We start from the raw sequence: 13,333 nt of genomic DNA on the forward strand, positions 1-13,333 counted from the left end.
TGATAAAATATGCGATTAATCGCGATTAACTATAGAAATTCAGTGATTAATCGCGATTAAAAATGCTTAATCGTTTGACAGCCCTAATATACACATGTTAAAAGTGTGAGTGTGCATTCTGGGTGTGTGACATTCATTTTGTCTGAGGGTTACAGGTTTTTTTTTCTCTTGGCTTGCCACATGTAAAGAGCACCAACATGTTCGAATGAACCTGGGTTTCAAGATGCCTAAATCTTCTTAATTTGGGTCTCAGGCTGAAGAGGATTAAGAGTCCCCGCTCTGGGGTACAGAGACATTTCTGAGAATAATTGATTGCTTTCTGCGAACCGTTGAATGGGAGGTCGAGTGAAAGCAGACACTTGACCAATGTGCCTGAGCTGAGAGACATGCTCTAGAGAGACTGAAGAGAAGTGTTGACGCAGTAATTCACTTGCCTTTAACGCAAATGTCTACAAAACCTCTTTGTATCCCAATTAAATTAAACAAAAACTAACTGCAGTGCACCGCAACAAAATGAAAAAGTATCAGTATCATTGTATTTTTGTCATATATGTCTGGTGAGGAAAGTTCTTTGAGATGAATTGGGCGCCATCTTGGAACAAGTTATTTTAACACATACACGTCTGTGGATGTGTATAGTCTCGCATTGCCAGACTTGATCAGTTATGTCAATTACACATCTAGCAAAAATTAGCTGCTGGTCCTAAGAGGTAAAACTTGAGTGGACTGAACTTAGGATGGTTTTATTTAATGGCTTATAAATAAACTGTTTCTTATAGGGGAAAAATTGTGCTATTTGTTTACTCAACAGTTATATAAGCTCTCTTAAAACTTGAAGTTTTACTTGTTTCAGAAGCAAGGGAGCCAGGCAGAGCATGAGTCAAGAAAAATCCCACTAGACACTAGAAATCCTCTCACTACTGTGGCAGATTTCAAGATTTAATAAACGTTTTCAATTATTTAGAATGTGTATTTTCGCACTGTTAAAGCTAGAACGTGCTCTCTGTTTTATGATGAAGCTATTTATAGTCAAATACATGATTACCAATCCCTCCCCACACTCCCCACTGACACAGTGAAGCAGAGAGCAAGGCCACTTCTCACAGCCTGATGTAACATCAGAGGCGACAGTGGGTGGTGAGTTACAAAAGCATGAGAGCGAGAGAGGGTGTGACAAAGAGACCTGTGGTCTTTAAGTCTCATTTAATAGTTCCCATAGTGATGAGTCATTAGTTAGTACGCAACATTAAATCCTGGGGATTTTTGCTTTTGTAGGAGACAGTGACTGCAGAGGAAATCCTGAACTGAAAGGCATGGGAGTTTCACAGGGGAAAGATCTAGGACATTTTGATATTTTGATGAAATAAATATATCTGAAATGTAAAGGTTACCATGCTTTCAAGTTATTTGATGTGGTGTCCTTTGAACCCGCAAGGATTAAAGGCAATCATTTTACCAAATGATAACAACAGAAACATGAAAGGGTTTAAAATGATAACCACGCAGTAAAATGCCTTGGAGATAAATCTATAATTCTCCATTTGGTTTCAGGCCAGTTCATATTTTGGGTTAGGGATAAAGAAGAAACACTCACTTGGAGAAGGAAAGCTGAATGCACAGATAACTGAAACAGGTAACTATTAAATGTGTGGTCCAGGTAGCTGCATTGCTCACTTGTTAGCTTAATTCCACAAAACTACAGAAATAGGCAGTGGGCTTCACACAGATATCCACAGAAGATATGTGCTAATGTAGAACCTCATGTAGGCCGAGTTATTGCTATTTATAAAGCCATTAGTGGTGTACTAACAATACTTACGGAATACATTTAACATAGAATGTGTGTATGGTTATGTCCTTTGATAACATGACAGACATAAAGGCAGCGATGTCTGTGGGGTACGAACTACTATGTTGGGATTTGGATTTGATTCATTTACATTTATGTGATTCAAACTGGTAATTTAACATCTTAACTTATTTTACAATTCTCTGGCACTGATTTCTTCTGTTGATTCTGTTCATCTAACACTCATGAAAAGAGACAAAGGGGATTTCTTGTTAACCTTTAACCACTGATCCACCTGCAGGACGCTAGCACTACGTGGAACTTTTACGGACTGCAAGTTAAAAAGGAACACCCTGTCATGAAAATAATACAGGAATAATGCACAGCAGAGTAAACATGTAATATATTCTTGAACATTTCTGCCCAAATTCATCGCAATGGACTACCTATCACAAATTGTTAAATACAAATAAATAAATAAATACTTTGAACTAAATCTTTTAAGCCAAAGCTGATATTTTGTGGCGGTATTAAATATTGTGTGGAGGTGCCTTGGAAACAGGATTGAGAACATCCTCTGCCTCTAGAACATCACTGAATATTTCAAAGATTGCCACCAATAAAATACTCTGGTAAATAAAAAAATAAAAATAAAAAGGTAATGCAATCCAATGCAAAAATGAGATCTGGCACACACAGTTATAGTAAGAGCGTTTAAATAAGGTGCAGCAACTAATGTTTCAAAATTAAGCCTGTCTTCATCAGAGTAAGCGATGGCAGTGGCAATACAGACATTAAAAATATCTTGACACATCTTAGTGGGAGGTAAAGAGAAACAGAAATGGAAAAACAGAAGACAAACAGAGAGTACAGTATATAGGCAGTCCCTTCTCCTGCTTGCAGAGCCACCACCACAAAATCAGTTCAGGGTCAAATCTCAGCTGAACCAAAGCTGTGCTGCGTTGGCATTGCCTGAACCTGTGATCCCCGCTCTTCTGGCACCTGCACTGCCTTTTATGCTGCCTCCCTGGTTGCTTAACCCCACTGTACTGCTGGTGGCTTGCTAACCTCAGCAAGGAAACAATCTCACACAGACCCTTCAGTCCTTTTCATCGTTGTCTAGCTCATTTTTTTTTCTGCATTTCTTTCTTCGTCTCTTACTTCATTACTCCATTCACCCCTATTTATTACTCATCCTATCCACCGCTGTGTTCATTTCCTGCTCTTTTCTTTCTATCTAGCCCTCTGTCTTTCTTGTCTAGTTATTTTAAAGATTCTTAGCTGACCTTGTTGCATCCCCTCTCATCTGTAAATCCTGCAGAGCAGAATACATCATAATACAGTATGTATCAGCATCTAGACACCAGAGAATGGATTAAATTCCTTCAAGCTGAATTTGATCTTATCCGTTAAGAAAGTAAAACAATAGGCTAAATATTCCTTTTCCTTTTTGTCACCCCAGGTAGACAAGCAATCTCATCTTTACTTGTGTATAAAGACAGCGAATATCAACTGATTTGTGTGTTGTTTGTCTGCTGTATGCATGTCTGCTCAGCAAGGACAGATTATCAGGTCAGGCCTGGCTCCAACAGCAGAACGGCATTATGTAAGACACATGCATAATTAACTGCATCACACTAAAGCCATGAGCGTCTGCTGCACAGTCTCAGTTCTTGTCCTTACTTCAATTAGAACATGAAGAACAAAGGTTCCTCTAATGTACTTTCTCTTTAGGGTGCTGCTGGCCTACATAACAGCAGCAGCAGACTGTCACAGTGTTCGGTTTGAAAATATTTCCCAAACCCTTACAGGGCAACCTGGCTGGAAGCATCAAAACATCCACCCCAAAGCCCTCTTGCATAATACCTTAGTCAGCACACATTTTGGCCTCATTGCTGAAGCCACGGGACATCATTTTACTCCAGAGGACAAACACACATGGGATGCCTCACTCTGAGGAAGAAGTGGAGCAGAATTGTACCTTTGGGGGTACAAAATTCTGTTACTGGGCCACAAGCATGAACGAATACCACCAGGTACCATTTGTTGAAAGTCAAACTACCTTCAATGCTACATCTATAGATTCAAAACTACAATTATGTACCCTCTGTGACAATGATTTGCCTCTAAACAATGATAAAATCATTTGAACCACTTTTTGATCTATACTGAGATCACTTCAAGCACTGCACTCCGTGTTGCTGCTAATTCTCACCATGCCTAGGTGAGGTGTAGACAATTGGAGACAGTTTAGCAGAGCTGTAGACTCCAAACTTAAATCACAAGAATGAGGGTTTGAGAATTGAGTAGGACTCGATTACCTGGAGAATTGATTGACGACTGACGAAGACTCAAAAACATTCAACTCTTTAGAAACTACTTGTACCTTTATGTTAAATTAAAGGATTTAATTATGTGGTTTTATGGTTCATCTGTAAACAAATAAATAAAATAAATAAAATGTATCTGGTACCTGGAAAGGAATAGAGGACTGGCAGACGGGCAGAAACATACTGACTCTAATACATATCTACTGCAGCAACAAGCTCCAGACCCCAAGCGACTCCCTTTCCACCTCTCTAGCTCCCTCAGTTTCACCTCTTACTCTTTAGTTGTAGCAGTGGGAGCTGTCACTTCTCTTCCTGTTGTTACTCGGCATCTCAGCAGAGCCCCAATTACCAAAAGCCACTGCCTGCTCCGGACAGGCCTGGTCACACCTAGTTAGCTACCCATTAATCACACACTTATGACAACAGGCAGAATTCAGGCAAGCTTGGCGGATGCAGCTAATGTGCCGCCTACTCCCCTGTGAGTCACAAGAAACCTATACAACACTTCACCATCTTTTTATCATTTTGTGGCTCTTGATTTTGTTTGCTCCAGCTGGAAATGCAGATTTCTGTCAGTTTTTCTCTTCTAATTAACTTTTTCATGGATAAGTATTGAGTTACTGAACAGATTACTGTCATGCATACATCCACTGTGAACCAACATGACCTTCTTGGTGTCCGCCTCTTAATTGCAGAAAACACAACTTCATTGTTATAATGGCTAAACGTACGCTCATCCATAAGTGCTCATGTGGCTCAATGCACATTGGTTTCAGTAATTTATGTCACATGCCATGCAAATGTCCTAATTTTTTAGCCCTGCCAACTCCCAAAAAGCAATCTGCACTCTTAACTGAACTCTTAAACTTAGGCAACAAAAACGGTTAATTCCTGATAATGATCACATTAATAGTGATGAAAAGCCCTTTGTATACAAGAGCTCCAAGTACGTAGCCTGATGCTTTAACCCCTGAGGATTCAAAGGGACACATCAAAGTGATAAAAGGGCCTCAATAGTTTCATGTGACACTTCAGAGGAAAGGACGTCTCATCACTCTAAAAACACATTTCCTCGTTTCCACTCTCCTCGCATGATTTCCTCGCGTCTCTCCCATGCTTCCTCATTGGGACGGACTAAGACGCGAGAAAGGGAAGCAAGTGAAGGAAACGTGGATGCAATTTAAGAGAACTGAGAATCAGCCTGTCAACCTGATGCAGTGTTTTGTTACTCCACAAGGTGGTGCCAAACCTAACCATAGCTGTTCAAGTGCATCTGTCCTCTGGGGTATTTTATGAGCTCAGTGTTCAGTTATTTGAGCATAATATTATCATACACGCCCAAGTACGGTCAACCAGTGACTCTACACTGATACTGTAAAGACTGGGTGAAAAAAGAGAGAGACTGAATTAAACAAAACATCTGCTATCTGTGAGCATCACACCAAAACTGGGCAAAGCATCGACTTGGAAAAGGTCAAAGTCATTAATCAGGAGTCAATAGACGACCAGAGAAAGATCGATGCCATTCTGATCTGACGCCGAAGATTATCTTCAAGCAGAGACAGGGGTTGGAAATTAATGGAAATTCCATACATTTGGGAATCCACATCAACCACATCAAAAGCAAGACCTCTGTGGCGGGTAAACAATATTTAAGCATCCATTCGCTCAATCTTCATGGACTACGACCTCCATTCGACTCTCACTGTCCTTGGAACTAGCTGAGACAGACTGTCTTCACCAGGCTGAGTAACATCAGGAAATTACTAAACAAAACATTTTTTCATTTAGGCTAACAAAAAATAACAACAAAGCAATTTTTTATATGACATGACATAGTGAAACCAGAAAGCACATAGTAAATCTGGGGGCCTTGATCCATCACTTTTGATAACGTAACCCTATTGGGAAAATGTGCACCGTCAGTGTACATCCACTAAAAGTGCTGTTTTTGCCACTTACAGTACATGCTCAGATTGTTATTACAAGTGTCTGACAACATTATGGAAAGATGGTGAAGTCTTATTCTATAATCTCACAAGGTGACTTGCTGGGAAGACAGTGGTATGGAACGGGAGTGGGGAGAGTTCCAGGGACTTTGTTGTTTCAAGTACAGAAAGCGTATCTTTGTGCTACCTAAAATATTTTTGAACAATGCATTTCCGAATTGTGTCAACAAAATGTTGAGATACATGCAAAACTTTCAGAGACGTTAACTTTGAATTTGGACATGCTGAAGTTGTGGCTAGTTGTGCTACAGCTCCAACTGGATCCTAACACTCCGGTCCTTGTAGACCATTGGGTCTGCAGTGACAATTTTCCGTGTGAATGACTACTGCCAGCCAAAGAGGAGAATAAATCCTATACCAAAGCACATTTTCCTAAAGAAAAAAGTTGTTCCAAGAGTGAAGAGCTGCACACAGAGCGAAGTTACTGTGTTGACCTAGCATCAGGAAGTTACACACAAAAGCATTGCAGGATAACAACAACTTCTCTAACTTTTCCATAGTCAGACACTTATCAAGCCTGTCAGTGGAAAAGCAAGCACTTTTAGTGGACTACATTGATGGTCGCTTCACAGCTCCTAGCTGCAGGGCTCTAGCTCAATACTGGACCAATTGCAAAAATGTTCCCATTAGTCAGTTAGACACAAATGCATGGGAAAATAGGGTCTGGATTGAAAAATACAGAAATTCCCCTTTTATTAACGAGTAAGTGAGTTTGACGGGTTATTATTGACCTTGGAAATGGTAGTAGCAAAAACCCTCTTAGCGGAAGGGCAACTTATTGGACATTTTACAGAGCTTTCAGCTACATCTCATAGCCTTCATCCGTGGAGTTTGCTCAGTGGGAAAAAATATAGATATACACTACATTGTAAAAGGGAAGTTACTACAAACAATGGCCGAGGCATGTTTTATGTGTCAAACTTTTACATTCTTTCCCTTAAACTATCATCAGGTCAGGAGGAGATAGAGAGGTGTTGGCGGCAGCTAATCTTGACAAGCAGATTGCTCAATAGCATCTATTGGTCTACACAGTGAACATCAACACTCAACCATCAGCACTAAGCACTTACAAAAGTGTGTTTGTGAATGGCTTCAGTTTTCTAAATGCATTCAAACCGCTATTCCAAACGTTTTGCACACTTTAGTTTCAAATTATTGTAAAAACTGAACACTGCTCAATTTTTAAGGCTAAGGGAACGTTAAAAATGACCCCACAGTGGTAACCTAGCATGCAAACATTTAATATTAAAAAAGCAATTCAAATATTTGACCTACATTATGAATCCTTAATACCTAATGAGTTTGGCTGAACATGTGGCACAAACGTTGAGACAATTGATGAAAAAGATGATGATTTATGAACAATATCAAACACTTCTTAAGGAAGTATATGCCGTTTACAGACACAAACCGTTTCTGTCATCATCTGAAATAACACCCACAACATTATGTAGACAGGTTCAGGTCCTTAGAGTGTACAGTATTCATGTCATATGTTAAGCTGTAATATAGTAAACATGCATCTGTGATTGTGTGTAACTTTTTGAATATCAGCACAAATCCTGGTTATTGGAATATGCCATACGTTTTGTAGGAAACTTTGTCAGCCTTTTGTGGTCTTTAAGATACAAATCCATAGTTTACATTTTTGCTCTGAATGAATATAGGTTCTTTAAAAGGTAAAACTTAAATCTCTAAAAAGGTATTATAGCCTATATTATATATATTTTTTTTTCTTGGTTGTTTGATTTACGGTCAGCAGCAACTGGCGATCAAAGTTTATTTTTTGAATGAGTATTATATTACACTCTGTATGGTTACGGATACTGTAGTCAGGTGAAAAATACCATGCAGCCTATTGTCATGGCAACACCTGCACTACCCTTCTCCTCTGCCTCTGCATGTGGGTGGGCTGCACCATTCAGAAATAACCTGGATTAACTCATGGTTTATTTTACAATTCTGTTGCACCAACATTTTAAATGTTGTTTTGAACTCAACATGATTCCACAACATTTCTTTGATACTGTTTAAACTATTTGATGCATATAGGCCTCCCTAATCCAGAGGCCTGTACTACGAATCAAGATCAACATGCCCTGGATTTATTTCAGTTACCCGGCTTCACCTAACCTAACAACCGTGGTCCCACATAAGCTGTGTCACGACGGTGGTTAACAACTAGTTAATCAACCCAGGGTTTCCCAATCCAGCGGCACGTGCGTTCACATAAAAGAGGTGGTGTTTGCACAGCATGACCAATCACAAACATCTACCAGAGCCGCATATTTTATATAAGAAGAGCAAACTATAATTCTACATAAATATGAAGAACACAGACACGGTTTAACAGGCAAAACGCAATACAGTCGCTACACCTGCTTCCTAAAACCGGAGGAAAGCTGGCAAAAAATAGCCGACGCTGTAAATGCATAAATCACAACGCTTATTAATATCACTTCCCCATCAGTCAGGCACAAGATCGGACCATAATTACACTTGTGCTTTCCATAAACTGTCGTTGCTTTAGCCTATTATTTCAGTTGCAACCCTGGCAGTGGTAACTGATCGTGAGAGCAAATTAAAAATATTTAACCTGCTCCCGACCAGGTTAGGTGTTCAGCATAAGTTACCACGGCGATTGAACCCGATAACAAGTGATCCACCGTCGTAGTACAGAAAACCCTGGGTTGAACCTGAAGTTACCTCGTTAACGCCAAATCTTGCTTTGTAGTACAGGCCTCTGGTCTAACAGATCTTAGATTAACTTAACTTTGATAAAATACTTATTTCAGGTTTAAATGTATTATTATTATTATATTAATGCTGTATACTTTAATGAGTAAAACATGGTTAAAAGTTAACGTTAAGTCACCTTAAAATATAGACCAGACTGAATGTGATCCAGATTGATATGTTCATTGAAGCAGCCCATAAAAAGAACTGGTGCATCCTCACAGTGTTATATTTCAATTTAAATGGTTATAAAAGGCATGGCAGACTTTACTGAATTTAGATTCAGTAGCAGCTCAAAAACTCTAAATCATTATATGATCTACTGGAGCAGAGTACATAAAAGCTATAGTGCGTAGTTTCTTTCGCCCCCATGAGGAATTCTAAGTAATGACAACAAAACTGTTGTTGTGTCCACATGATACAAGCCTTCCGTGGTCGCGCACACAGCCCCCACCCCTCCTCCACGCAGTTGCTATTGGCCAAGGAGGACACAGAGCATTTAAAAAAACATGATATGGTGATGATGGACTCTTCACTCGGGCTTCTGCGCGTGAAAGTCGCCGGACGCCAAAAATCTTCTGAACATAGCCATAGTGAGAAATACAGAGAGAGTTGTGTGGAGCTGATAGTGTTAATTAGCTTTGTAGGAACTAATTTGGCAATGGCTTGAATGTAACGGACGTTCATTAATATCAAAAAGTTATGTACTAAAGTTTTAATGTTCTCCACAACACTCACTATTGATAAGTTGATATACCGTAGTACTACGGAATATTAAATCTATTTCCTCTTATGACCAACACTCGCTCAATGCAGCCTTAAACAAAAAGGTTTATATAAGTAGAAATATTTGCATTGCATATTCATTTTCTGAGGACCATTTGTGCCTCATAAGTGCAGGAGTGTATGTATCTTAATGTATGTGTACACAGCTTGAAATGATTTGTAGAGCTGTTGAGAAAATGTGTTTTTTATAGCAGGTGCAATCTGTTTACCCCTCATTATCCCACCTCCTCTTCCTTGTGCGTGCCCCTGGTGTTACCTGACGTTGTCGTGCTTCTGGATGTAGATCTTGTGAAACATCATGTCCTCCTGCTTGGCGTTTATGTCAGCTTTCATCTCCATGGCAACGTGGCGGGGAAGCACTGAGAGCAGAAGACGTTCCTGCAGGAAAAGTGTGGGAGGAGAGTAAGTTCAATGGATGTTAATAAGTGCACGGTAAAAATCTATGATCAATGCTTTGCTGAAGGGTAAGTGTATGTTGGGCTGTGTAGAAACTGATGGCTTTGGGTGAAAAATGCATCACTTTTTAAATGATTTAGAAAAAAAAAAAACATGTGCCTGCAATGTGCATGTTGCTGGTGCTCTTTGGACTCTCTCTCTCTCTCTCTCTCTCTCTCACCTGCTGTTGGTTTTCTCTCTCTCTCTCTCTCTCTCTCTCTCTCTCTCACCTGCTGTTGGTTTTCTCTCTGGGAGTGGAGGCGAGCCTGGATGCATTCCCTGGTCTCCTGGAAGGCCTGTCTCTGGGAACCCTCAGCAGGGTAATGAGTGCAGACTCCCACAATGTTGGTGCAGGAGAAGATCAACACGTTGGACACTAACTGTGGAAGAAGGTGAGAGAGAATGAGTTGCATGGACAGGACATCTCAACCAACATACAGTAAACTACAACTGTTTTTTTTTTACACAAATAATGAATCCCTTTAAATTGCACGCATCCAGCTGAGATATTTTACAGCCTATTAACCTACCCTAAGCAGTTGAACAAAGGGACTAGTTGTGGCGCTGCTGTCTGTATCTAACACGGACATCTTTTCTGAAGAAAATAAATAAAATATAGTTCTCTCAGTTACTATAAAAACACAATAGGGACTCAACCATGGGGAACCCCATTCTCCAGGCCTTTTACATTTACATTCTTTAACATCTGGGGCCAGATGTGATACAAATTACAGTTTTTCTCAATTGCTAAAACAGAATTTCTGAAACCTTGCTCCATTTTCTAAAACAATAAACACAAAACCTCATCTTCCAGCACTATTTACAAAACCTCTGACTCCTCTTGCAAAATGAAACTTCAAACACAAAATGAAACACTGCTCTCAAATCATAAACAAAGTGATCAAAATGATATACACTATCAAGCAGTCAGTAAACAATACACCAAAAAATAGAAAACACATTGTTCAAAACATATAGTTCTCAGGGAGAAGTAATCTCAAAACAAATTTCATATTCTTCCGTCATTATCTTTAGATGAACAAAAACATGTTCTATCATAGTTGCTCAAAATTGATCAGAAATTACTACTCTGCTTTGCTCTATGCAATTATTTTTGTTCTTCCTCCTCCTTGTACCCCTATTTTTACAGTACTGTACCCTGCATCTCACAAACTTGTCCTTTGTCTCTGTGATACTGTAATTCTTGTTCTTTGTTGATATAAACCTGCAACTAGTCAAAATCTATTGAGCAGTCAGTCCTGTTAGAGTAACAAATGGAAAGCACAATGTTCATTGTACAATTTGTTCATTGTACAGTATACAGCCTACAATGCACTGTACTACAGTATACAATACTAAAAGGGACAAAAATCAAAGGAGTAAACATGTGATCAATGTGCTTCTTCTTGTCTTTGGGCTGGGTCAGGCCAGAGCACAAGCAATATTGTCCCCCCCTGAGGCAACGGGGGAAGAAGCCTCTTGTGTGCCATATCCAGCCCTGACACCTCGCATACGTGTCATATCCATTCTCAGACTTTCTCCTTCCCACCTTCAACAACCTGTTTGCTCTCTGAACTGGATTATATTGGTTGTGTCACATCATTTGAAACAAGTGAAATCAATTTTGAGTGGTTGTGTTCAATCAATGACATGTGTTCTCTATTTGTATTTGATTGTTGCTACTTGTGTTTACCAGTATGGATGACATGTGCATTAGAGTGCAGAATGTGTTTTGAGAATGAGATTTGCTGAAAAGTCTGAGATCTGCAAATTGTGTTTGACCACGTGAAATGGTTTAAGGTATTGACAACAGACTGCACAATTAGCTAAATGAGTTCTGGCAACTGAGAACTTTGTTCAGCCAATGGGTTTAGGGTTTTAGCAATTGAAAAAAACTGAATATACACAATAATGAATATACCCATTTTTCAAACTAAGATTGGTATTCTGTAAGAATACCTGTAGCTCCAAATGTTCTTCCCACAAGGTGTTACTCAATTTAAGTGATACAGAAATGTGACAGAGACAAGGTTTTCTAGGAGCATTTAAGTATGGTGTGTCTTAACAGTCTCAACATTTACAGAGTAAATGTGTGTGCTGCATGTTGTCGTTGAGCCCAAGTAAACAGATTTACGCATTTTCACACCAATCAGTAATGTGAGAATAAAACACACGGTAAATGCATAATTTTACCTATTAATGTTGCTTTTAGCACGGAGTTCAAACTTGTGTGATTTCCCGAGTAATCTGTGAGCATGTAAACATACTTACTGAGTTACAGAAGCTAGTGGAACAAAAGCTACCTAGGAGAGGGGGGCTGGACATCTATGAGAAACCCTCTGTGGGCCCCACTAAAACTTGAATTTTTAATTTGCAGCAAATTAGTACCTTCAGGTTACACATACCCTGTCAAAGTTTCCACCTATCAAACAGCTTGGAATCTGTCATGTGTCCAAGGCACTATTGCTAAAAAGGTATTGTTTCCATTCAGTGCCAGGCATACAGTGGGCCCTGGGACTGGCAGCCAGCAGCAAGCCAAAGCCAGCAGCCCATTCATTTCATAGAGCCATTTAATAGGCTGAATCAGCCAGCTGAATCACATTCACACCACAGGCTTCTCTGTTGCCGGAACAAACTGAACAAACACAGCACGTCTTTATCAAGTCAAAAAAAACCTCAGCAGGTCTCCGTGCTAAAAAGTGAGTGACTGGCCTTTAAGGAAGTGAGGTAAGACCAAGGAAAATAAAGAAATGAGGTGTGAAACAGAGAGAGGGTGGTGAATTTAGAAGAGGTTACTCTTTACTATTTCTGCCTTTCTTATCTAACTGAAACACCATTAAGCTGAAGTGGACTGAACCACAGAAGATACATTATTTTTAAGATAAGAACCGCCAAGCCATGACAAGCAATGTTGCCCAAGTGTACAGAAACAGAGCTTTATATTCTTTGTTTTGGCTGTTTGAATATTTACTTTGACAGTACTATTCTTATCCAATAACATTTCAGTCAGAGAAACTTTTATCAAGGAACTCAGTATTGCAAATGGTGGAAAAGGCTCTTCTCCTCGAGGGATATCTCAAAGAATCCAAGCAAAAACAGCATGAAGGTGTCATGAACAGTAAGAAGTATTAGGTTATGGGGCGACCACCCGCAGCGCTACCATTGAGCCCGGGTGGGCCCAGGTCCGGGCCTGCCCATTTTGACCCAGGCCTATAGTGAGTAGTGAGTGATTTTCATTCTAGCAGTTC

General features: G+C 39.7%; 1 protein-coding gene across 1 annotated transcript in view; it reads right to left on the reverse strand.

The window, feature by feature from the left end:
- The window catches only part of adcy5 (adenylate cyclase 5), an 83,023-nt gene that overhangs the window by 35,903 nt on the left and 33,787 nt on the right, over nt 1-13,333 (reverse strand). Inside the window, exons 2-3 of the mRNA XM_078262425.1 lie at nt 10,316-10,465; nt 9,907-10,028 (exon numbers count right to left, since the gene is read on the reverse strand). Of these exons, the coding sequence (XP_078118551.1) occupies nt 9,907-10,028; nt 10,316-10,465 (272 nt within the window). The remainder of the gene's footprint in view (nt 1-9,906; nt 10,029-10,315; nt 10,466-13,333) is intronic.

Source organism: Sander vitreus, chromosome 11 (assembly GCF_031162955.1).
Source record: "Sander vitreus isolate 19-12246 chromosome 11, sanVit1, whole genome shotgun sequence".
NCBI lineage: Eukaryota > Metazoa > Chordata > Actinopteri > Perciformes > Percidae > Sander > Sander vitreus.